At 43.7% G+C, this 26944-nt stretch overlaps 1 protein-coding gene across 8 annotated transcripts in view; it reads right to left on the bottom strand.

Annotated features, from left to right (window-relative positions):
* Window positions 1–26944, bottom strand: part of MARK2 (microtubule affinity regulating kinase 2) — a 234494-nt gene that overhangs the window by 181643 nt on the left and 25907 nt on the right. For 3 of the 8 annotated variants that reach the window (XM_073605414.1, XM_073605419.1, XM_073605422.1), the window contains exon 1: window positions 19874–20289. The exons of 1 other annotated variant lie outside the window; for it this stretch is intronic. In XM_073605414.1, the coding sequence (XP_073461515.1) occupies window positions 19874–19945 (72 nt within the window). In that variant the 5' untranslated portion in view covers window positions 19946–20289. Of the gene's footprint in view, window positions 1–19873; window positions 20292–26944 lie in introns of those variants that run through there. 4 more of the 8 variants (XM_073605417.1, XM_073605420.1, XM_073605418.1 and 1 more) reach the window with 3 other exon arrangements.

Here is a 26944-nt window from a genome sequence, read left to right as displayed (position 1 = left end):
TTTAATAGGTGGCACTTGTGGGCACTGGCAGATGGCACTTGGAGGCACAGATGAGGCATCTGTGCCTCCTTCCTCTTCGGGACCGATGTCCCTTTGACATGAGCCGGTGATCGGCTTTTTTTTCCTCCTCACGCTGTCAGCGTGAGGAGAAAACAAAACCGATCACCGAGCTTTTGTTTACATCATGTGACCAGCTGTCATTGGCTGACAGCTGATCACATGGTAAGGGGCCGGGAGCGGCCCCTTACTCAGATCTGTGATCACCCGAGTCTCCGTGACTCGGTGATCACAGCACGCACACCGCGCGCCCTGCAGGGTGCACGCGGTGCGCGTGCATAGGGGAGGACGTCATATGACGTCCTCCCGGAGATTGAGGTCGTCATTCGGCTATGGCCCGGACCTCAAGTGGTTAAAGAGGGCAGCACAGTGGTGTAGTGGATAGCACTTTCACTTAGCAGTAAAAAGGGTTGCTGGTTCGAATACCAAACCACAACACTACCTGCCTGGAGTTTGCATGTTCTCCCCTGTGCCTGCGTGGGTTTCCTCCGTGTACTCCAGTTTCCTCCCACACTCCAAAAACATGCAGGTAGGTTAATTGGCTTCTGTCCAAAATTGGCCCTTAGTATATGAATGTGAGTTGGGGACCTTAGATTGTAAGCTCCTTGAGGGCAGGGACTGATGTGAATCTACAATATGTAAGCGCTGCGTAAATTGACAGCAGTACATAAGTACCTGTAATAAATTAAACTTTGCCATCTTCCGTGGACTACAAAACACCTTCCCTCTATGCAATTGGACAAAGAAGGTGGGTGCTTTTGAAACCCAAATCAAAATAGCAGTCTATAGTGACAACACAGCTCCTCCATAGATACATTACAATGAGGGAGTGTTGTCACCCTGGGATAGAGAGTGTGGAACTTGGGAGGACAACCAAGTGATTATGTAACTCTGCCACACAGCAAATCCTTGACCTCCTCTACAACAGATTAGTTTGGTTAGTAAAAACATACCTCTAACTATTGACCAGATAATAAAGGAGCAGCAGCACGACCACAAGGTCATCCTTCTGCTCACTTTGCTCTTTCAGTAAACCTGAACATTGTGGAAAAAGTTCCAACACTTTCAACTCGCCCAGTGGAAAAAGGCTCAGTCCCTCAAGTGCCCTAGCACACATCCTCTAACATTCAGGAAAGCACTCCAGATTCCTTTTAGTTATAAAACACAACTTTATTACGTTGGCATATAGTAAAAGCACTACAACACTTACACATTTCATGCGAAAAAGGCCTCCTGTCATCTCCCTTCCATTCAGGCAATCTCACATTTACAGAAAGCAATATCAACAAGTGACTTATTTATAAGGGATATAAATATATCAGTACAATTTCTACAAGGCTCAGGAAACTGAAGAACTAGCATTGAATATACTGGTTCACAAATCTAGTTTAGGAATAATAATAATAAATATAAAAAGGTAAAAAACACACCCCATCCCGATTTTAAACTGTATGCACGCAGTGCTTAACTTCTGAACCGAGAAAGATTCCAAATTTTTTGTAGTTTTGAGGCATTACCGTAACATTTTTTATGAAAACTGTTTAGAAAGAACAGTTTAAAAAAAGCGTCCCTGACATCTATTGCACCAAATACACAGAGAAGGGCAAATAATGCAAAATTCTCCCTGCCAAGGATTCAAGAGGGTAAAGACATTAATCACTCTGCCAAAAGTAGATTCAAAAGTCCAATTACGGGAATAAAAAAACAAAACAAAACAAAAACACACACCACACCACCACACCCACAATCCATACTGTACACCCCCAAGCCCAGCCCCCCACCAGCCCGGCTACGGGGCCCGGCATTGTATTTGGTGAAGTCATTGTGCGTTCGCAGCATGAAGCACCTTGTGAAAGAGGCTTCATGGGATCAGTCACAAAAATGGAGGGAGCCTGACAAAGAAAGGAGTAGGGCAAGTATTAAACCTAATTCCTCATCCCCTAGAGTTAATAAGTGTTTAATCCTTGCAGTTGGGGTACTACATGGGTACGGTTTTGGATGTAGCAGAGTTATATAAACCCTATGAGATTAACAACTGACCACTAATCAGTTCAGTATGAGCAGCTAGTTCCCAGCATTCTGGGTGACCTCCCTTTAAAAGGCCACAGCATGTTCGGGGAAGGATCCCTAACCTCCACAACGTAAGTGAACTAAAAATGAGGTATAGTAAATCCTTCTTAGGATGGTAATGACATCAGTAAGCTAGGCCACGTTCCTTCTTCCATATTAACTATGCATTTAATGGTTTTAGCCTAGGTTTCCACTATTGCGATCTGAAAGTCACACGATTTTGCTGTGATTTTGATGAGACTTGAAGCAATGCCTTTGTATTCTTGAGGTCTATGGACCTCAAGTCGCATCAAAGTGGGACCAAAGTAGTGCAGGGACTACTTTGAAAATCGCATAGATATGAACGGTACTCATAGGAAATCATGGGGTACAACTTGTCATGCGACTTTGCAGTCCCAAGTCGCATGACAAATCACACTAGTGGAAACCGAGGCTTAATTTTCCATAACCTAGTAAAAGGGATATGTTATGCTGTGTACACACGGTCGGACTTTACATCAGACTTTTCGACTGACTTTCTGAATGAACGGACTTGCCTACACACAATCCACCAAAGTCTGTCGAATTCGTACGTGATGACGTACGACCGGACTAAAACAAGGAAGTTCATAGCCAGTAGCCAATAGCTGCCCTAGCGTGGCTTTTTGTCCGTCGAACTAGCATACAGACGAGTGGACTTTTCGACCGGACTCGATTTCGACGGATTGATTTAAAACATGTTTCAAATCTAAGTCCGTCCAACTTTTGAGAAAACAAAGTCCGCTGGAGCCCACACACGATCGAATTGTCCGACGAAATCCCGTCTACCGTAAAGTCCGCTCGTGTGTACGCGGCATTAGAAACAAATTAGAACATACTCATACATATTAAGAAGCACTTTAGTCATTTATTTAGGCCCTAAACTGCCAGGACAGTACAAATGACCCATTATTGGAAATTAGACAGTCCAAGGTGATGAGTAAGAAGCATGATGAGTTATTAGAAGTTGTAATTTTTTTGCCACATTTTTTAGAAAATGAAATAAGAAAATAACTTTTTTTTTTTTTTTTTTTTTTTTAATAAAATAGAATTAAAAAAAAAAAAAAAAAAAAAAAAAAAAAAAAAAAAAAGGGACTTTAGGCCAAATCTAGGATTAAGAGCCAAAAAATGCTGGTAACCAAACTGGCCTCAGAAAAGGTCATCATAAACACAAAACTCATAACAACTGAAATGAGCCCATAAATAAAGCCCTGTACTGTAATAATATATGGGCCATTTCCACAAACATGCTGGTCAACAGACAAAAAAAAGTAAAGAATAGCATATGAACCTTTTGCCCCATCACATTTTCACACTGAACTACACCTAAAAAAAAAAAAAAAAAAAAAAAAAAAAAAAGGAGGCTTGTGCCTAATGCCGGCCCATACACCGTTCGAATTTTCGAAAGAATTTTTTTCGAAAATCGTATCAAAGAATTTTCGAACGAATTTCGCACCATTACTGGGCTGCAACAATGGCCAATTTTCGTGCAGCAATCAAATTTGAGGAATCAGTCATGTTGGAAATTTTTTGAAAAATTAACGATTTTCTAATCAATGATGGGAGAATCGTGCGAGAAATGTAATAAGAAAAGAAAATTTACGGAGGGAAAAGAAGATTCCTGCCCACGAAAATTCTTTTCTGTAGCAACATGATGTGAAACTGAAGGCTTTTTTGGCCAAATTTCGAAAATCAATGGTGGCACCATCGGATCACAAAAAAAAACAAAAAAAAAAAACAAAAAAAAAAAAAAAGAAAAAACGAACTTTCTGATTTTGAAAAGAAAATTTGTTCAAAATTCGACCACGTATGGCCTGTTTAAGCTAGCCCAGAGGGAGGAGTAGAAAAAGTCTTACTCAGGCTACTTCGGGGCAACCATCATATCTATGGAGAGATAAGCAGACACCCACCATCCTACAACCCTCTGGGATTTAGGAGGGAGGGAAGTCAATCACACAATTTAAAAAAAAAAAAAATACCACAAAATACACACAAACGTATTCTGTTACTGTGCTCCCAACAGCATATGGTAACCTCCTCTACTCCACACTGAAATAAAAATGTAAGAGTGGCAGAGCAAATAATACAAGTTTATGGAGTCCTTGCAACACTTTTTGCTTTACCAGCTATCTGTACCTGGTAATTTCAATAAGGCCGGGTCTACACAGGCTTCAGGTTGTATAAGAGCAGTTCGAACAACAAGCTTTCTATAAAAAAAAAACGTTCAAGCAGCTTTTTCTTAGCTTTTAACCACTTCAGCCCCCTTTCTCTGGTCAGGAAGGGGGTAGATTTTACCCCCTTCCTGACCAGAGCATTTTTTGCGATTCGGCACTGCGTCGCTTTAACTGACAATTGCGCAATGTTGTACCCAAACTAAAATGGACATCCTTTTTCCCCACAAATAGAGCATTCTTTTGGTGGTATTTGATCACCTGTGCATTTTTTACTTTTTTCGCTAGAAACAAAAAAAGGCCGTCAATTTTGAAAAAAAAAAACAAAATACAATATTTTTTACTTTTTGCTATAATATCCCCCCCAAAAAAATATAAAAAAAAACACTCAGGTCGATATGTATTGTACATATTTTTGTTAAAAAAAAAAATAATATCACAATAAGTGTGTATTGATTGGTTTGCGCAAGTTATAGTGTCTACAAAATAGGGGATAGATTTATGGCATTTTTATTATTAATTTTTCTTTTTTTTTTTTTTTTTTTTTTGACTAGTAATGGGAACAATCTGCGATTTTAATCGGGACTTCGACATTATGGCGGACACATTGGACACTTTTGACACAATTTTGGGACCATTGTCATTTATACAGTGATCAGAGCTACAAATAGCCACTGATATAAATGACACTGGCAGGGAAGGGGTTAAACACTAGGGGGCGATCAAGGGATTAAGTGTGTCCTAGGGAGGTGTTCTAACTGTAGGGGGGATGGGCTCACTACAACATGACAGAGATCACTGCTCCCGATGACAGGGAGCAGTGGATCTCTGTCATGTTGCTAGGCAGAACAGGGCAATGCCTTGTTTACATAAGCATCTCCCCATTCTGCCTCTCCTCACCGCAATCGCGGGCCACCGCCGAACATAAAGTTCAGGGGACCCGCGTGCACGCTCCCGCAGCGTCCGATAGGCGGAAAATGCAAAGGGACGTACAGGTCATTTTGCCATTCTGTGTGCGGCGGTCGGTAAGTAGTTAAAGTCCCCCTCAGCTCCAGTTTGGAAATATTACACACAGATCTTAATAGGAGTGCTGATTGTCACTTTAAACGAGCTTGTTTGCGATTACATAGTTATACATAGTTCATCTAGTTGAAAAAAGTCAATCTAGTTCAACCAATAAAAAGGGGGGGGGGGTAGATATAAATTCAATAAATAAATCATACAATCCTATAGCCGGCTGATCCGGGGGGGGGGGGGGGGGGGGGAGCAGGGGAAAAATTCCTTCCTGAACCCCCAAGAGGCAAATCAGATATTCCCTGGATCAACTTTACCTATAAATGTTAGTATCCAGTTATATTATGTACATTCATCCTGGGTTCACACTTGTACGACAAACGCTCCTGCATTGGGAGCTCATGTCACATGACGTGTGAAAGTTGTACGTCTTAACTGGTCCGACACAATTCGGTCCGACTTTAAAAATGCTCCCTGCACTTCTTTGGTCCGACTTTGATCCTACTTCAGCACATTGAATATCACTGAAGTCGGATCAAAGTAGGATCCTTGTCCTAACCATCCGACTTTTGACATCTGACACGGTGATTACAGCAGCAGTAAAAAAGGAATTTATGTCACACTGGTATTGTTTTGATTGGTCAAAGGACAAGTCAGACTATCAAAGTTGGATCAAAGTAGTATCCTGTTCAATCAAGTCGGATGGATGTAGGACCAACGTAGGACTGATGTCACAGAGCAAAGTAGGATGACAGTTGTATGACTGGCCTGTCGTGTAGTATCAGTGTGAACCCAGCCTCAGGAAAGAATCCAGGCCTTTTTTAAAGCAATCTACTGAGCTGACCAGAACCAGCTCTTGAGGGAGTCTAATTTCACAGCTCTTACGGTGAAGAAACCTTTCCATATTTGGAGATGAAATCTCCTTTCCTCCAGACGAAAAAAAGAGTAGGTTGTCGACCGATATTGTTTTTTCAGGGCCGACACCAATTTTTCAGCCATCTTTCAAGCCGATATACTGTACATTTAACGTTTTGAAAAATCAACACAAAATTTCTACACAAATCTGCTATAAAAACTAAAACGTGTTTATTAAAATTGTATACATTAAAAGTAAACAACTGAAAAAAAAAAAAAAAAAAAAAGGTGCTTCTCAAAATAACTTCTCAAAGAGGAGTTCCACCAAAAAGTGGAACTTCCGCTCATTTGTCTCCTGTCTCCCTCCAGTGCCACGACTGGCACCTTTCCGGGGGAGGGGGGACAGGATACCTGTCTGACAGGTATCCTGTTCCTACTTCTGGGAGTCCACGCCGCAGCCCATGACGTCACCGCGGGGCTCCCTCCTCCTCCCCATCACCGGGCCAGTAGGAGAGAGGAGAAAGACCTCACGTATGTGCAGTAGGGTTCCCGGCGTGAAGATGTAAGGCTACACTGCAGGGTTCCCTTACCCGCAATGGTGGCAGCAGCAGCACCCAACAGCTGATGGAAACATCAGCTGCGGTGCCGACATCGATGGACTCCAGGACAGGTAAGTGTCCGATTATTAAAAGCCAGCAGCTGCAGTATGCGCAGCTGCTGGCTTTTCGTTTTTTTTTTTTTTTTTTTTTTTTGTTTTTTGGGCAGGCCTCTGTTTTAAATGGCTTTCCAAAACATAGAAAAATGGCATAAATACCTATAAACTGCACACTGATCAATATCGGCAAGTTTCTGGCCAATACCGATTGTTTGCAAATATTGGCCACGCCGATAATCGGTCAACCAGTAGTAAAGAGTGCCCCCTTGTCCTCTGTGATGACAATAAAATATGAACCCCTTATGTACTTATACATATTGATCATATCCCCCCTTAATCTCCTCTTCTCAATAGAGGAGCGGTATAACACCACGTCTTCACTGTCCCCTCAACCGCTCCTTTTTTTCTTTTTTTAAATTACATGTTAGCAAGTCTGATTGGTAGGCATTTCCATATTTTCCAGTTGTTTAGAATAATGCCACCAGGTCAAAAAGCAGATCAATATGCTATACACAGTGGATACAAATGCCAAAAGGTTAGTTGCTAGCATAGCTGCACTTACCTTTATTCACTTTTTGGCCGCTAGCGGGGCGCTTTTAACCCCCGCTAGCGGCCGAAGAAAGGGTGAAGAGCGCCCGTTTTTCGGGGCCTCGGCAGCGCTGCCCATTCATTTCAATGAGCAGGGGGCGGTGGAAGAGCAATGTATACACCGCTGCTCCACCGCCCCAAAGATGTTGCTTGCATGACTTTTTTTTTTCCTGGCCTGCAAGCGTACCGCTCCAGCGTGAAAGCACTCAGGCTTTCACACTGGGGCTGCAGTAGAGGCAGTTTACAGGTGTATTTCAGGCGATATTTTTAGCGCAAAAACGCCTGTAAAATGCCTCAGTGTGAAAGGGGTGTAAGTGAAAATGTCCAAATTGAGCCCAAAGTGTCAATATTGTGTGCGGCCACCATTATTTTCCAGAGCTGCCTTAACCCTCTTGGGCATGGCGTTCACAGGTTGCCACCGGAGTCATCTTCCATTCCTCCATGAGGCCAGGTGGATGTTAGAGACCTTGCGCTCCTCCACCTTTTGTTTGAGGATGCCCCAGAGATGCTCAATAGGGTTTAGGTCTGGAGACATGCTTGACTAGTCCATCACCTTTACCCTCAGCTTCTTTAGCAAGGCAGTGGTCGCCTTGGAGGTGTGTTTGGGGTCGTTATGTTGGAATACTGCCCTGCGGCCCAGTCTCCGAAGGGAGGGGATCATGCTCTGGTTGCAGTAATCCATGTCCTTATGCCGCGTACACACGGTCGGACTTTCTATCCTACTTGGTCCGGCACACTTTCCGACGGACTTTGTCCGCCAGGTGCGCCGGACTTTAAAACGGACGGACTTGCCCACACACACCCGGACTTTCCGGCGGGCTAAGTCCGCCCGTCTTTCCGACGGACTTTCGCCGGAGTTCCGGCGGACTTTCAGAATGAACGGACTTGCCCACACACGGACAAGTCCGTTCATTTTGAACGTGACTCAGGTGCGACGGGATTAGAAAAGGATGTCAATCTTGCCGCTTTTATCGGCGAGATTGACACCTTGCGAGCCCCGTCGCGGGGCATACCAGGCCCTTAGGTCTGGTATGGATTATAAAGGGAACCCCCTACGCCGAAAAAACGGCGTGGGGTCCCCCCTAAAATCCATACCAGACCCCGATCCGAGCACGCAGCCTGGCCGGTCAGGAAAGGGGGTGGGGACGAGCGAGCGCCCCCCCCCCCCTCCTGAACCGTACCAGGCCGCATGCCCTCAACATGGGGGGTGGGTGCTTTGGGGGAGGGGGGCGCCCTGCGGGGCCCCCCCACCCCAAAGCACCTTGTCCCCATGTTGATGAGGACAAGGGCCTCTTCCCGACAACCCTGGCCGTTGGTTGTCGGGGTCTGCGGGCGGGGGCTTATCGGAATCTGGGAGCCCCCTTTAATAAGGGGGCCCCCAGATCCCGGCCCCCCACCCTATGTGAATGAGTATGGGGTACATGGTACCCCTACCCATTCACCTAGGGAAAAAGTGTAAGTAATAAAACACACTACACAGGTTTTTAAAATATTTTATTAAACAGCTCGGGGGGGGGGGGGATCTTCCTCCGGCTTCGGGGGTCTTCTTCCGGCTTCGGGGGTCCCTCCGCTTCATCTTCTCCCGGCGTCCGGTTGGTTCTTCTCCGCTCTCTTCTCCCGGTGTTCCTGTTCTTCGGCCGGCTCCTCTGCTGTCTTCAAGTAGCTCTCTTGCCTTTTGATGTCACAGTCCCTGGGCATGCTGGGACTGTGACGTTTTAGGGGGCGTGGTCAACATCACCCAGTGACCACGCCCCCTAAAACGTCACAGTCCCAGCATGCCCAGGGACTGTGACATCAAAAGGGGGCGGGGTCTCCACCTATATAAGTCACAACGCAGCCCTCGGAGAGCAGTCCAGCAGGAGAGAGCGTCGTGTCAACATCTGGGGAAGAGAAGCCCAGAAGCCCAGAAGCCCAGAAGCCCAGACCTCTGCTGGCAAGAGAGCTACTTGAAGACAGCAGAGGAGCCGGCCGAAGAACAGGAACACCGGGAGAAGAGAGCGGAGAAGAACCAACCGGACGCCGGGAGAAGATGAAGCGGAGGGACCCCCGAAGCCGGAAGAAGACCCCCGAAGCCGGAGGAAGATCCCCCCCCCCCGGAGCTGTTTAATAAAATATTTTAAAAACCTGTGTAGTGTGTTTTATTACTTACACTTTTTCCCTAGGTGAATGGGTAGGGGTACCATGTACCCCATACTCATTCACATAGGGTGGGGGGCCGGGATCTGGGGGCCCCCTTATTAAAGGGGGCTCCCAGATTCCGATAAGCCCCCGCCCGCAGACCCCGACAACCAACGGCCAGGGTTGTCGGGAAGAGGCCCTTGTCCTCATCAACATGGGGACAAGGTGCTTTGGGGTGGGGGGGCACCGCAGGGCGCCCCCCTCCCCCAAAGCACCCACCCCCCATGTTGAGGGCATGCGGCCTGGTACGGTTCAGGAGGGGGGGGCGCTCGCTCGTCCCCACCCCCTTTCCTGACCGGCCAGGCTGCGTGCTCGGATCGGGGTCTGGTATGGATTTTAGGGGGGACCCCACGCCGTTTTTTCGGCGTAGGGGGTTCCCTTTATAATCCATACCAGACCTAAGGGCCTGGCATGCACCGCGCTCACCGCAATAGGAAAATTTGTTTTTCCTATTGCAGAGAGCGCGAGATGCAATACCCTGCCCTCGCGTCGTATCTGGTCCGTCGGACCAGCCTACACACGAGTGGGCTTTCCGTCGGACCAGCACACACACGAGCGGACTTTCCGCCCGAAACTGAGTCCTACGGAAAGATTTAAAACTTGTTTCAAATCTAGGTCCGGCGGGCTTTTGGGAAGAAGTCCGCAGGAAAAGTCCGCCGCCGCCCACACACGGGCGGATTGTCCGGCACACTCTGGTCTGCCGGACCAAGTATGCCGGAAAGTCCGACCGTGTGTACGCGGCATTAGTCTGTTTGTCTTCAGCAAACTGTTGCAGACCTTCTTGTGCATCATCTTTACAAGAGGCTTCCTTTGGGAACGACAGCCATGCAGACCAATTTGATGCAGTGTGCAGAGTATGGAATGAACACTGACAGGCTGACCCCCCACCCCTTGAACCTCTGCAGCAATACTGGCAGCACTCATATGTCTATTTCCCAAAGACAACCACTGAATATGATGCTAAGCATGTGCACTCGACTTTTGGTCGACCATGGCGAGGCCTGTTCTGAGTGGAAACTGTCCTGTCAAACTGCTGTATGGTCTTGGCCACTGTGCTGCAGCTCAGTTTCAGGGTCTTGACAATCTTCTTATAGCCTAGGCCACCTTTATGTAGAGCAACCATTCTTTTTTCAGATCCTCAGAGTTCTTTGCCACGAGGTGCCATGTTGAACTTCCAGTGACCAGTATGAGAGAGAGCGATAACACCAAATTTAAAACACCTGCTCCCCATTCACACCAGAGATCTTGTAACACTAAATGGGTCACATGTCACATGTATTTGTTCACCATTTCACTGCAATCATACATTTAAAAATGGCAAGGTGGTGGGCGTGGCGCATTTCTGACATTAGACAATGCAGATCAAGGATAGCGTGCACAGAGCCAATCAGAGTGGCTCTGTGCCTTATGATCGCTGTGAAGGCCAATCACAAAATGTAAACAGTACTAATATTTACATTTTAAGGCCCTCATTCTCCTCTCAACAGGGAAAGGGGAGGAAGGATGATCCTATGAATGAAGATATCATTAAAATAAAGGATATACAGCAGCAGAATTCTATAATGCGATTGTCATGTGGGATCTTTTTAACCCTTTTACCAGCTCCCCTCCTCTACAAGTCATCTCCATCCTGTGGGTCTATGTGACCTGTATATAATGCCTCCCCTACACCTCCCTCTTTGTATGACCTGTACATTGTGCCATTACCAAGCTCTCCATTTTAACCACATCTATACCAGGATGTATCTTCCTTTTGCCTGCTTTAACCACCTCAATACAAGGCATTTTCACCTCCTTCCTGCCCAAGCCATTTTTTAGCTTTCAGCGCTGTCGCACTTTGAATGACAATTGCGCGGTGATGCAACACTGTACCCAAATTAATTTTTTTTTTTTTTTTTTTTTTTTTTTTAAGCACTGCTTGGATTTTAATTATTAAATTTTGTGTGTAAAAAAAAAGACCAAAAATTTTGTTAGTCGGTAAATTTTGTAAAGAAGCAATTTTTCTCCTTCACCGATGTGCGCTGATGAGGCGGCATGTATGGGCACTGATGAGGCGGCACTTAGGAGGCACTAATATGCCGCATTGATGGGCACCGATAGCAATTTCCTGTAATTTCCTGTGATCAGTGCCCTGATTACCTGCGAGGAGATGCTGCTGATCATCACTCCTCGCCCCACACAGTGTGAGGCAAGGAGAGCCGATTTAAGGCACTTCCGTATTTACATGTAACCGGCTGCGATTAGACACAGCTGATCACATGGTTAAAGAGCCACGGCTCTTTACAGAGATCGGGGTCGCGTTGTGTCCTAGCAACACGGCGCAGGCCACGATCGCCGTGCGCCTACGCAGGCACGTGGCAGCGGACGTTCTGGGGCACTGTCATATGATGTCCTCCCAGAACGAGAGCTGCACTGTCCCTCCATCATTTGACGGTGGGCGGCAAACGCTTAAAGTAGGAAAGTGTTTGAATTTCTGTAACTCCCTGTCCTGTAGACACAACAGCAAATGAAAAAAAAAAATCAAATGGACAAAAAAATGCCTAATGCCATGTGTTCTGACAGGGGAACTGCCCCCGAGGAACTGTCGTCCCCGCCAGAACACACTGGTCAGCACTTGCAGCCATTGGTTGAGAGCAATAATCGGATGCTGATCGGCATATGTTTTTCAGGCATGCCTCTTCGACAAAAGCCAGACAAGTCTCCTGATTGGAGGATTTTTGTTCACCTCTTGCATTTCCTATTCTTATCATTGGTTATACTTGTACAGATTTCTTTTGTTCAGCCTAATTAATGAAAGCAAGCAAAGCAATTCCTCCATTCAAGCTAACAGCGCAAAGTCTCCCTGAATGAATATCCTGCTGCAAGTAATTGTATTCCAACAGCTGTCATGCGACAAATTTTCCACCCGAGTCCTTGGTTAGAAATCGATTGAAAGATTGACTTGCGTATGGCCAGCTTTACGGTCTCAATGATATCAGTCACAACGACAAAGGAGAGAATCTTCCCAACAGGGACACAAGGACAACATTTTCAGCAACAATAAAGAGAAATTATATTTTTTTCAGTAAAAGGAGAAGGTGGCTATAATTCCTTTCCATGATTTAGTTGCAAATTTTCCCTCTCGCTTTTTGTTGAAACCATTGTTACCAGGACAGCAAGGAGAAATGTTTCTAATGATGGCCGTAAATGCTTCGATAAATCATTTCAGAACAATCTCTCAACAGAAATAATGGCTCTATAAAACCGACAACACTTTAGATCGATATGCTGTACACAGGAAAGATTTCACCATAATAATTTCCTAATCTGATCGACAATCGTTTGGCAGCACCAAGAAAGCTTTGCTCATGAATTCAAATGTATTTCAAAAAGGTCTATAATTCCCACCCTAGCAGATCGACTCCATTTGATCAAATCTGATCTAGATAGAGTCTAAATCAATTGAAATGAAGTTATGCCTATATGATTGTTAGCCAAAAAAATCGTTTTGATTGAAACGCACATCAATTGGATAATACAATCAAAGCATGCATGGCCTCCATAACAGCACTGCATAGCAGTAAAAGCTGACGGGGGTTACAGTCCTTCACCAATCTAACGGAAAAAAAAAAAAAAAAAAAAAAACACACTCCAAGACAAGCAATAGGTGATTTGCTTTCTTGAAATGCACCGACATGGCCCTAACGCTGCATATATGTACAGATTATGGCAGTTAGGATAGAGGTCAGTGACTCAGGTAATGCTAATAGTATGTGGGGAGCAAACAGAAGACTGAAAATACAGTAAGCAACTTTCTTTTTAAGGAAAGAAAGAAAAAGACGAAAAAAAAAAAAATCGTTGGATTTCCCCATCAACACAGTCAGTCTTGATGAGCGAATCCCTCCAGCAGAACTATTGTGTTCTGCCAGTGTGGGGAGCCTTCCCAGCTGGCAAAACACGATTACAGCTACAGCATGTAAAAAATTAAACTGACAGGCTAGTTCTACCCAAGTTCATCAATGGATCGACTTGGGTACAATCAACCTGCCCATAGGTCGATCCAATATGACCGGCTTAACACCTAACAAAAAGTTAAGATACACTTTGAGCCCTTAGTGATTTACTTGTAGGACTTATTCAGAGTGCTGAGACACATCCTACATTCTGAGCCACTGGCTGTTGCATATGAATCCACCTCTGAGCTGCATGCAGGTCGCCTACAGAAGTTGATGTCATTATGACAGCTGCATTGACACAATTGCATGTTGAAATTCCACATGCGACTGGGTCCGTGCAGTCACTGCGTGCGCATCCACTTCTGTAGGCCGCCTGCATGCAGTTTAGAGGTGGATACACATGCAGCAGACAGGGGCTCAGCAGAGAGGACGAGAAGCCTCTGAATGAACCTTAAAGCTTGTCATACACAAATAGATTTTTTAATGAACTGTACAAACTTTCATAGGAAATTTAAAAATTCGTTTTTGCAGTGAATGGACTTTCCCTGAATGAAACCACATTCACTGGTTGAATGTGGCTTCAAAACATTTGGTTGTTTGAGAAAAATATTCCATCCTGCTCCTTTGAAGTTGCTACTGCGGTTGAAAATGAACCTTGATTTGACCCCACTAACGATAAGAAAGTTGAAAATGTTCAAACCTGGCCAACAAGGCGATATGGCCAGCTTAAGTTCTTCATGTCACCTCACTGACGCAAAGTAGTACAGTAGGGAAATATTAGGTCATTCACTTTTACAGCAACAAAGGCTTATGCTGGAAACGACGCGGGAAAGGTAAACAGATAAGGTTGCAGTGCAATTGAGAAAAAGAAAAAAAAAAAAAAAAAACCCACATATACACACACACACCACACCCACACTTGCTGGACGGCTCTTGGCGCGGACCTGCTTCAAGGTAAAAGGCGGAAGCTACTTTTGCTGTAAACTTCATAACAAGAGGGAACATCATCCTGTCTCCATCATACCCACAGAAATACACATGACTGAGTTCACAAGATTCTCAAACAAGAAATCTGATGAAATATTGGCTTTATTAGGTCTTCAGAAATGATTGTCTTAGGAATTACCATCTCCATTGCTTAAGTGACATGCAAAAGAAAAAAAAAAAAAAAAAATGATAAAACTTCCTCTGCAAGGATAGTGAGCTAAATTGTATGTAAAACCAAACAACGAACTTCACTCATTAGCTCCCTGAAATTTTAAATGTAAAGTTAAAAAGCTTTTTCTTATATCTGTTTTAAAAGTGCAAAGTTAGGCTCCATTCACATTTTGCGATTTGGAATCATGGACGGAATCCCTGCGATTTTGCTCGCAATTTCAAATCACGTGGCAGTCTGTACAAGTTGCCCCATGCGCGTTTGAGTGGCATTCATATATATATACTTTTTTTTTATCAGGCTGGATGAAGAAAAACAAAACGTATTTCCCCCCATCCACACAAGGCTATTGTATTCTGACAGCGGGACTCATCCTCTGTCATACACCGATATTCACTGCAGCCGACTAAAAGTTTTCTGGCAATTCCACTCAACAGAACGCGACCTGATTGGTTTCCTGGTGAGCTGGCCAAACTTTAATATCTGTGTGCCCCAGCTTAGTCTTTTCCTTGCTCTATAAGGCCAAATTAATATTTGGCTGGAGTTTGGCTTTAATGTAACTCTACTAAATTTTCTCTGCATTCAAGCATCCAAAAGTTGCAAATCTCCAAATAAGGACCGTCCGCTTCTCATACTTTTGTTTTAGGGACCTTTTATGTTTTCGTTCAACTTGCTACTTTAAACATTGGTGCTGTTGGTTTCATATTAAAGCATATCTAGACTGAAGAACAAACATGTAAGATATTGACACTTCATAGATGTGGTGGCTGCATTCATTTTCTTTTCAGGCTTTTTTTCCTTTGTTTCTAGATTTCATCTGATGATCCTGCCAGTAACACACTTCCTGTCTTAGATTGACACTGATTGTTTACCATTCTGTATCTCTGGAGGAGCAGCCTTGCCACCCTTAGGACAGGGCTTCAGAATACACCCCCCAAATGACAGGGGGTAGGTGTTTTCTAGGTCATATACATATACATACACACACACAGTTGTGCTCATAAGTTAACATACCCTGGCAGAATTTATGATTTCTTGGCCATTTTTCAGAGAATATGAATCATATCAAACTTTTTTCACTCATGGTTAGCGTTTGGCTGAAGCCATTTATTATGAATCAACCGCGTTTACCCTTTTTAAATTATATTGGCAACAGAAACTACCCAAATGACCCTGATCAAAAGTTTACATACCATGGCGATTTTGGCCTGATAACATGTACACAAGTTGACACAAAGGGGTTTGCATTGCTATTAAAAAGGTAACCATCCTCACCGGTGATCTGTTTGCTTGTAATTAGTGTGTGTGTATAAAAGGTCAATGAGTTTCTGGACTCCTGACAGACCCTTGCATCTTTCATCCAGTGCTGCACTGACGTTTCTGGATTCTGAGTCCTGGGGAAAGCAAAAGAATTGTCAAAGGATCTGCGGGAAAAGGTAGTTGAACTGTATAAAACAGGGGAGGGATATAAAAATATATCCAAGGAATGGAGAATGCCAATCAGCAGTGCTCAAACTCTAAATCAAGAAGTGGAAGACGAGGGGTTCTGTTGACACTAAACCACGGTCAGGTAGACCAACTAAAATTTCAGCCACAACTGCCAGGAAAATTGTTCAGGATGCAAAGAAAAACCCACAAATAAACTTCAGGTGAAATACAGGACTCTCTGAAAACATGTGGTGTGGCCGTTTCAAGATGCACAATAAAGGAGGCACTTGAAGAAAGATGGGCTGCATGGTCGAGTTGCTAGAAGAAAGCCATTACAACGCAAATGCCACAAAGTATCCCGCTTACAATATGCCAAACAGCACAGAGACAAGCCTCAAACCTTCTGCCACAAAGTCATTTGGAGTGATAAGACCAAAATTAAGCTTTTTGGCCACAACCATAAATGCTAAATTTGGAAAGGAGTCAACAAGGCCTATGATGAAAGGTACACCATTCCTACTGTGAAACATGGAGGTGGATCGCTGATGGTTTGGGGATGTGTGAGCTACAAAAGGCAGAGGGAAATTTGGTCAAAATTGATGGCAAGATGAATGTTATCAAACAATACTGGAGGAACATTTGCATTCATCGGCCAGGAAGCTGCGCATGGGACCTACTTGGACATTCCAACATGACAATGATCCAAAACACAAGGCCAAGTTGACCTGTCATTGGCTACAGCAGAATAAAGTGAAAGTTTTGGAGTGGCCATCTCAGTCTCCTGACCTCAATATCATTGAACCACTCTGGGGAGACCTCAAACGCGCAGTTTATAGAAGACAGCCCAAGAATTTACAGGAACTGGAGGCTTTTTGCTAAGGGGAATGGGCAGCTTTACCATCTGAGAAGATAAGAACTGGGGTATGTAAACTTTTGATTAGGGTCATTTGGGTAGTTTCTGTTGCCATTATGATTTAAAAAGGGTAAACACGGTTGATTTATAATAAATGGCTTCAGCCAAACACTAGCCACAAGTGACTGAAAGTTTTTGAGTTATCATTCATATTCTCTGAAAAATGGCCAAGAAATCATAAATTCTGCCAGTGTATGTAAATTTATGAGCACAACTGTACACACACATGGCTTTAGAACCTCTGGCAGGCTTTTACCATGTGTTCCCCTGTCGGGGATCTTCCACTTTCCTCTTCCTGCAATGAGTAAAATAGGGACACGGGCAAAAAACAAAAAAACAAAAAAACAAAAAAAAAAAAAAAACACATTTTAATACAGTGTGGATAATTTAGAACTTCTACCAACTTTATTCTCATCTAAGCCTTCCTGATCAGCTGACATCCGTTTATACACGTGTCTGAAGGAAACAGAGTGAGTGAATGAATTTGCAGACAAAAGAAAAAAAAAACCTAAACAAAAATGTTACCTTCCTAAATCATTTACAGTTTCAAACAAAAAATGGCTGCAGTTAGACTCTAATCTAGGCCTCTATAAAAGAAAGTGGCATTATTTGGCAATTTTCCAAATGTTGGCAGATCACCACACATCGCAGTCTGTTCCTGAGCATTCAATAATTTTTGTCACATAGTGAGACAGATCTGTGATCACCTGGACAGGAAAAAAAAAAAAAAAAAAAAAAACACGTTTCAGCAACTCGACCACTAGTTCTACAGCCAACCTATGCGCCTGGAGCACATGGACACTAATTTACAGCACACTGGAAATCCAGTTCTGACTGTGCAGCCATCATAATGAAGAAAAATCCAGCCATAACGATATTCAACACTGATACAGTGTAGTTTGACAGCACCATGGGTGTAGTGCAGTGTACCTGTGGGTTTGGTGCGGGTTAGCTGTGCTTTCCCATAGAGTTCTATTATGTCCCACAGTTTTAGTGCACTCTGAAAACACACCAAAACCGCAGAACATAGTCCGGTCAAACCGACAATGCTAAACCGCATACTACATCTACAACAACAGCACGGCTTCATAGTAGAAGAGTCCAGGCACTTAACTGGCCTGCCTGAGGTCCAGACCTTTCACAAATTGAAAATATTTGGAGCAACTCAAACGAAAAATATGATAAAGTTCCAGGACTGTTGAGCAGTTAGAATCCTATATCGGGCAAGAATGGGACAACATTCCTTTTCCTTAGTTCCCAGACATTTACAGAGTGCTGGTAAAAGAAGAGGGGATGCTACACCGTGGTAAATGTCCCACCTTTTTTTGAGACATGTTGCTGGCATCAAATTTCAAAAGTACATTTTCTTAAAATTATATATATTCTCAGTATAAACATTCTATATGTTTTCTATTGTGAATAAAAAATGAGTTTATGAGATTTGTAAATCACTGCATTCTGTTTTTATCTAGATTTTACACTTTTTTAGAATTGGGGTTGTACCTAAAACATAGATAAAATAAAGAGATTACAGATAGAGATGCGAAGGGCCTGTTCTGTTCTAGCAACATTAAAATGGGGATCTATAAAAAGAAAAAACACATTCCTTTACTTTGAAGTCACCTGTCAGTTTCACAACTTCATGGCCAGGAGGACATTGTCAATAAATTACCTACGTTTTACCATTAACATTGCTCTTTTGAGGCCTATAGAATGCTTTATCTTCAATCCTATCTCAAAAAAGGCCCCCCCTATGAAAAAAAGGACACTAGATAAATGAATAAACAGGATAGCTTTACAAAAAAAAAACAAAAAAAAAACAAACACACACAACAATAATCATCTGCTACCAAGTGCAATCCAAAAGAGCAAAAGTAATATATAAACCTAACCACTAAGGCCCCTTTCACACGGGGCTGTCCGTATTTAGCATCCGCTTGCTCAGCGGGGATCGCTCCGTTGGTCCCCGCTGAGCCGGTGGATGACAAGTCCGTCTCTGCACAGGGACGGACCTGTCAGAGAGTCCAGCTCTCCCCTATGGGGGGGGGATAAATCGGATGATTACGGACCACCTGTCTGTTTTCATCCGATCCGATCTGCCAGACGGACGGAAAATAGGGTTTGCATCCGTCTGGATTTTGCGGAGCGGATTGGATGTCAGCGGACATGTCACCGCTGACATCTGTCGCTCCATAGAGATGTATGGAGCGACCGTTCAGATCCGCTTAAAAAAACTGACAGGTGGATCTGAACGGTGGTCCGCACATGTGAAAGGGGCCTAACTCATTGCCATTTATTTGGTGTCAACACTCTTGTTTACACTAGATACTCATTACTATCATATGCCCATCATATGTTTTTAATTCTTTTTTCCTTGACCTGTTTGATATGACTTAGTTAATAAAATATATTTTTGTACTATATCATTGTCCATCTTGCCTGTAAAGTCCGAATTAGGGCCCTGTAGCCCTTTACCTCCTCCAATCAAGTTTATACGGATGTGGCTCTAGGAGTGTTATTTCAATTTTTGCCATAAACCTAAACTACCTTACAGACGCTGATTGCCACCAGCACACCTACATAAAGACAATGAACACTTCTCAACTGATCCCTGCCGTTCACAAGATCATTCTCAAAAAAGTGCTGTTAACATTTTGTCTCAATCATAAAACGCATACCGATAAGGACACATAACCAAGGTGTTCCATACAACCCTCAAGACCTACAAAACACAAAAACTCATACGCCACCTAGCAGGGTACAAAAACTTTGATCTCACTGCACATTAACAGCAGGTCATTCAACAGAATCCGTGAAATGAAACAGATTACAGACCTCATGAGGAAGCAGGGGGTTCATACAAGAGTCAGGATGATCACGACGCTTGGCTGCTATGTCCTCCAGCATGGCTTTTCAAAGCAGAATCCCACTCATGTAAATAAAAAGGCTTCAGCCAGGATTTCTTGGGTTTTTTTTTTTTTTTCTTGTAATCCGTCAGTCCAGACTTTGTGGCAAGGGGGAGGTACACCTACTTTGCTCGCTCACGTTCCCTTCTTGACTAAACTCAAAAGCAGGAAGTTACCACCCTGCAATATCACGCAGGGAGGAGAGGCTGACCTGTCCCCTCCTCACTAGGGCAGGTAATGCTGGTGAGACACAGTCTGACATCATGGCATTCTCCACCAGTCTCCAGCACTCAGGATGATGCAGTTCTCGCGAACACACGCTGCTACAGAGTAAGAGAAAAAAGGTAATTCTTCCTTTCCCCAACCCCCTCATCCAAGCCAAGTTCTGCTCCTCCTCTTCCTATAGAGGACACTAAAGCTTTGCCTTGTCTGACTGTTGAATCTTGTGCAACAGAGCAGAGAATAAGGAGGGAACTGGAGGATCACATTATTTGCATTAATCCTCACAAACAATCCCAAACAATAGTCAATGACCTAGGATTGTGTACAGAAAACACGCACAGGACTAGCAAGACCAGCCGGGGACACATGAAAAGTGCGAGATCACAAATTCATTCACATTTCTGACAACCTATGGATTGGAGTTCTCTACCTCTCTTTATTAGACGTTGCCTTCACAAAGCTTTATTTACATTTTAATTCTGTACCAAAAAGACATCGCACTTCATTAACAGACGTTTACACTCTTGTCTTATGGAAGAAGTACAATACTGTACATGAAATAAACATTTGCAGATTTGACACAGTCTGGAAGACAAAACAAACAATCTACATTCTCAATACATTGTTTTAGAACTTACGCCTAAGTTCACATATATGCGATGTGGGAAACGCAGCAATCCGCTGCAAGTGTCAATACAAAGTTAATGGCACCCCCAAAAAGGATCGCAAAGTACAAAACAACCACGCAATGCGGTTGCAAACAAGGTGCCTGTGCATCTTTGGTGCGATGCGGTGTGATTTGAGCCCATTCAAAATTACTCCAATCACACCGCACTGAATCGCATGTGAATTGCACAGGAATGCGGCGCGGTTCCTGTGCAATTCACATGCCAGTTATAGTGTGAACCGGGGCTTGCAGCTGGTTCACACCACATGTAGTCCAGTGCGTTTTTATTCTGCATCAAAAACGCATGCACAATATTCAACATAGATTCCAATGGCCCTAGTTCACACAAGTGCAGTCAACAAAAGTAGAACATGTTGTATTGTTTCTGTATGGAATGCATCTGGAACACAGAAAAACACAACAAAAAAATGCTCCGGAACACATACATCCTCGATTGTCCTCAACTGAGAAGGAAAAAAAATATGGACTGAAACGCATTAAAAAAGGCATCGAAGACACGCATGCAGAAATGCATCTGGAACGCAGAAATTGTGGTGTACTGGCCCTAAAGCAGTATTAAACCTAAAAACAAACAAACATTCATTATATTGCAGCTTTCCAATTCTTAGATGTGATGGCTGCATTCTTTTTCTTTTGTATGTTTTCTTACATTTATTTCTACCTGGTGATCAGGCCAGTAAGTATGTTTTTCAAAAAAACACGCTCTCCTGTAGATGTAACAGTTACAGGGACCATGGAAAAACCATTTACTACTGACCGGGGTGCTTACAATGATCAGCTTTTATGTAAAACCATCATCCCAAAAAGAACAAAACTGTTGCTGTAACTACTTATAAAGCGTTAGCTGGAGTTTGCTAATTAATTGTTGATGACACCTCAAAACACATCTTGGAAGTGCACCGAGTTTGTGGTCACCACACCACATAGTACTCCAGCACATGACGCTTGGTGCGTTGTGATTTGCAAAAGTAGAGCTGCCACTACTTTTTGCACATGCCAGCGCATTTTGCAGCCTGTTCAAATGAATGGCCTGTCAAAACCGAATGCTAGAAGCCCACATGTTCCAGTGTGAAGCAGCCCTAATACAGGATGTATGATACTGGCTGGATCACCAGGAGAAAACAAATCTGCTTACGTCTTCTGGCAGAGAACAGCTTACCTACACCAGTGAAACCAACACATTTAGCCCATGTCATCATCCACACACAGAATACAACTGTTTAGTATAACCATTGCCTTACTAGAAATGAAGGACTGGCCTGGCAGAGCATCCGGCTAAATTCAACTAGAAGGAAATTTTCTCTCGATTCAAAAGATCGTTTTCAACAAAGGAGCCTTCAAGACAACAGAATCAATCAATTGTTTACTGGCACATGTATGGCGAATATTCTGCATATTAGCTTATAAAAATCGTACTTGCTAAGCAATTCTAAATGCACTTATACTTACAGTATCTCACAAAAAAGTGAGTACATCCCTCACATTTTTGTAAATATTTTATTATATCTTTTCATGTGACAACACTGAAGAAATGACACTTTGCTACAATGTAAAGTAGTGAGTGTACAGCTTGTATAACAGTGTAAATTTGCTGTCCCCTCAATATAACTCCACACACAGCCATTAATGTCTAAACCAAGCATGTCCCCAGATCTAAACCCTATTGAGCATCTGTGGGGGATCCTCAAAGGGAAGGTGGAGAAGCGCAAGGTCTCTAACATCCACCAGCTCCGTGATGTCCTCATGGAGGAGTGGAAGAGGACTCCAGTGGCAACCTGTGAAGCTCTGGTGAACTCCATACCCAAGAGGGCTAAGGCAGTGCTGGAAAATAATGGTGGCCACACAAAATATTGACACTTTGGGCCCAATTTGGACATTTTCACTTAGGGGTGTACTCACTTTTGTTGCCAGCGGTTTAGACATTAATGGCTGTGTGTTGAGTTATTTTGAGGGGACAGCAAATTTACACTGTTATACAAGCTGTACACTCACTACTTTGCTACAATGTAAAGTGTAACTTCTTCAGTGTTGTCACATGGAAAGATAATAAAATATTTACAAAAATGTGAGGGGTGTACTCACTTTTGTGAGATACTGTATGTCCAAATTCACGATGCCGCCAATCTGTAGAAGAGGGCACTCATCACATAAGTACTGGCTTACAATCTTTCAAACGCCATACACACGTTTTGCTTATTTTAACAGACGAGTAAGAAAACATAGGCAGTCAGTAAATCAGAGGCAGCTCTAGTAATATTTTATCACATCGCTTTTACCTTTCCCTTTTTCCTAAAGAATGCTAGAAAGAAAGCTCCCTGCCCCCAGACAGTACATTACAAGAGAAACCTGTTCTCTGCATAGCTAGGGAAACTAAATGCCTTCTTATCCTCATGTGTAAGCTCACAAAGCCGTGGAGGTGAAGAATATAGTATGGACAGTTTAAACTGGCAGTACAAGAAGGGCGGGTACATAGAGCAATCAATTTTCTCCCAATAAACCTGGGAACCCAAACCTGGTTGGCTCTACAATGAAAATGCCAATTTCAGCTCCCTAATCAGCAGCTGCATTTTAGCTTCATAATTTCCTTAATAAGACCCTTTTCACACGGGGCGGACTCCGTTCCGATCAGCAGAGGATCCGCTCAAAGATCCCCTGCTCATCGGGGCAGGGCGTGTGGATGACAGGTCCAGGTCAGCTCAGTTCCTGCAGAGCCTACTCTGCCCTATGGGCGGCCGGGGACTCCACTGTCTGTTTACACCCAACTACCTCCGATTCGATCCGCCTACACTGAGAACGGATATTCTTCCATTTGTTTTTAGCGGACCAGATCAGAGCTAGGCGGGTATAACAAATGCACTATTTTATTTATTTTATTACAGGTACTTATATAGAGTCAATTGTACGCAGCATTGTACATATATATTGTACACTCACATCAGCCCCTGCCTTCAAGGCGTTTACAATCTAAGGTCCCTAACTCACATTCATACATACACATACCAGGGCCAAATAAGACCGGATGCAATTAGCCTACTAGCATGTCTTTGGTGTGTAGGAGGAAACTGAAGTAGCCGGAGGAAATACACACGCAGGTCAACTCCAGGCAGGTAGTGTCATGGTTGGGATTCAGACAGACAACCCTAGTGCTGCTAGGTGGAAGTGCTAACTACTTAGCCACCGTGCTGCCTATTGCTGTGGGTAGAAGGTAGCTGCACAGGGAAAATATTTTATATCTGTTGAAGTGAACCTTTGTTTTATCCATGCAAAGCAACAGCTTCACTTTTAGGCCCCATTCACATCTGCACTAATGCCCGTTTTTACATTATTTTTGCACGTTTTTCGTGAGAAAGTAAAGGCCTGCCTATTCACCTAAATGGGTTTCCAAACCCACCATTGAAGCTCTTGCACCTTTTTTACAGTGCAAAAGCTTGACACTTTCTTACTGTGCGTTTTGGCACACACCAAAACGCACATCTGCTTGCTGCGTTGAGGAAGCCGTTAAGCATTAATGGCACCGCAAGCCTGATGAGTGTTCTTCGCCCATTCTGGAAACACACATGCTCCCAGGATGCTCAGGTGTGAATGGGGACTACAGTTCATGTCACACCCTGGAAACCAAGTGACAAGGGGCATGTCATTTACCCCGCACCCCTTCCCTTTCTTGAACAATACGGATCTCTCTAACTAGCCTCTCTTTCACATATCGGCACTGATGATCTGCAATTTGCCACTCAGGTTCCCAGGAGAGGGTCCTCAGCCCTGTGTAAGCTGTGGTGGGCAAATGGCAACATGAAAGTGAAAGGAATGCAAGTATAATACCACCATCTTCAGCTGCCCAAAGCAAATTAATGGTCTTGTCCTGCGTAGACAAAGTACAGGTTCACTTTTTTTTTCCCAGAAATAACAGAGTTAATATGTACATGTGAGGCATCCATTTCTGCTGGCTACATATGGTAGATTGGCTTTCTGCCTAGGGCCGGAATACATTTACAGCACTTGTCAATGGCAATTTGATAATACTATAACACAACGGTCACTAAATGGCGGACTGCAGTCCAGAACAAGACCGAGTGACAGTCTTGTTCGGACTACGGCCGTGCCACGGCTGGGTGTCCACTCCCAGGCCTTCCGCCCAGCCACCAATGTCATCCTTACAGCGGGCAGGAGGAGCAGCAGATCAGGACTGAGGAATGGGAGTTGCCCAAGTTATTATGTTAACAAGCGGTTTATTACCTGGCTTGTTAATATGAAAAGACTCCAGCTCTCTGGCCTGATCTGCAGCACCCCGGTTGTATAAAGGGGCGCTGCGTTGTGTAAAGGGCATTGTAATGTAAAAGGGAGGGGGATGTTAAGGGGAACTGAAGACACTGTGGGACTTCTTTAAAGAGGGGACTGTGATGTAAAGGGGACTATGATGTGAAAGGTACGCTGAAAACGATGATGTACGTGGGGACCGTGAGGTGTTCGGTGTTCTGGCACTAAAACGATTTGGATCTCTGCTGAAAAATGTTGCTGACTGGACCCCCAATACATTTTAATTCAAGACCCCTGCTATAGAATCAGTCATTTCTGACCAGGGTGATCTGATTTCAATTAAGTCGATTTAAATTACCAATTAAAAATTATGATTTAAATCAAGCCTTTTTAAGATCAACTGTCATCTCTGACCCGCAGCAGCTCCTTCCTCTGACCCACAGTTGACTCACTGAAGTCCCATTCACTTTAACCACCTCAGCCCGAAAGGATTTGCCCCTTCCTGACCAGGCCATTTTTTGCGATATGGCACTGCGTCGCTTTAACTGACAATTGCACGGTCGTGTGAAGTTGTACCCAAACAAAGTTGGTGTCCCTTTTTTCCCCCACAAATAGAGCTTTCGGTGGTATTTGACCACCTCTGCGATTTTATAATATTCCCCCCCCCCAAAAAAAAATAAAAATAAAAATACAAAAAAACATTTCTTCCTCAGTTTAGGCCGATATGTACTCTTCTACATATTTTTGGTAAAAAAAAATAAATTATATTTATATACTGGCAGGGATGGGGTTAACACCAGTGGGCGATCAAGGGGTTAAATGAGTGTCCTAATAACTGTCCTAGGGAGTGATTCTAACTGTGGGGGGGGGGGTGAACTGCGTGAAGAAGGGGACCAATCGTTTATACTTAGTTTGAACAGACCTTCGTTCTGTGTCTCTCAGGAGCGATCACTGGTGCCCGGCGAACATCACGGCCGCCGGGCACGAGCATCGACTCCATCATCGCGCCGTGGGAGCACCCCTAGTGGTCTTAAAGAGGCCAACGTATACCCATGGCGATTTTCCACAGGATAACTGCAGCAGCGGTTGGTCGTCTAGTGGTTAATAGGACAGCTGGCGATGCGGCAGTGACACAACAAGGTGAGGAACGTGGCAGCAGCAGGTTAGTGGATGCCCGCTAACAGGAACTGACATGATGGATCTGAAATGACAGGTGCTCTTTCAATGTAAGGACTTGTTCTTGCTGGTAGTTAGAATCTTTAATATATTTATTATTTTTTTGCGAGATTTAAATTTAAAAAAAAAAAAAAAAAAATTCATTGATTTATATCCACACGGTTTCTGACAGCCTTCTAGCAATTGAAAGAGCTTCACAAACATTTTATGAAACATATTGTGAAGTTTAAGAATAGAATTGTGGCTTCTGCCTAGCAAACACTAGGGTTTTCGGTTAGAATCCCAAACACGGCACCACCTTTTTGGAGTTTGCATGTTCTCCCTGTGCCTGTGTGGGTTTCCTCCGGGTACTTCCTCAGGTTTCCTCTCACATTCCAAAAACATACTAGTAGGTTAATTGGCTTCTGTCTAAACTGGCCCTGCTATGTGTATGTATGAAAGTGCGTTAGGGACCTTAGATTGTAAGTTTCTTGAAAGAAGAGACTGATGTGAATGTACTATATATGTAAAGCACTGTGTACATTGACAGCGCTATACAAGTACCTGTAATAATAATGTTGAATATGATATGAAAGTGCAACACATAGAAGGCTTGCACAATGCCCCTAAAATGTAAGGCTCTTTTGTCTAAAACAAAAATTATTTCCCATATAAGAGCAT

This window comes from Aquarana catesbeiana, linkage group LG11 (assembly GCF_042186555.1).
Source record: "Aquarana catesbeiana isolate 2022-GZ linkage group LG11, ASM4218655v1, whole genome shotgun sequence".
Lineage (NCBI taxonomy): Eukaryota > Metazoa > Chordata > Amphibia > Anura > Ranidae > Aquarana > Aquarana catesbeiana.
Note: the sequence above shows the minus strand (reverse complement) of the source record. Positions and strands in the feature narration are given on the sequence as shown.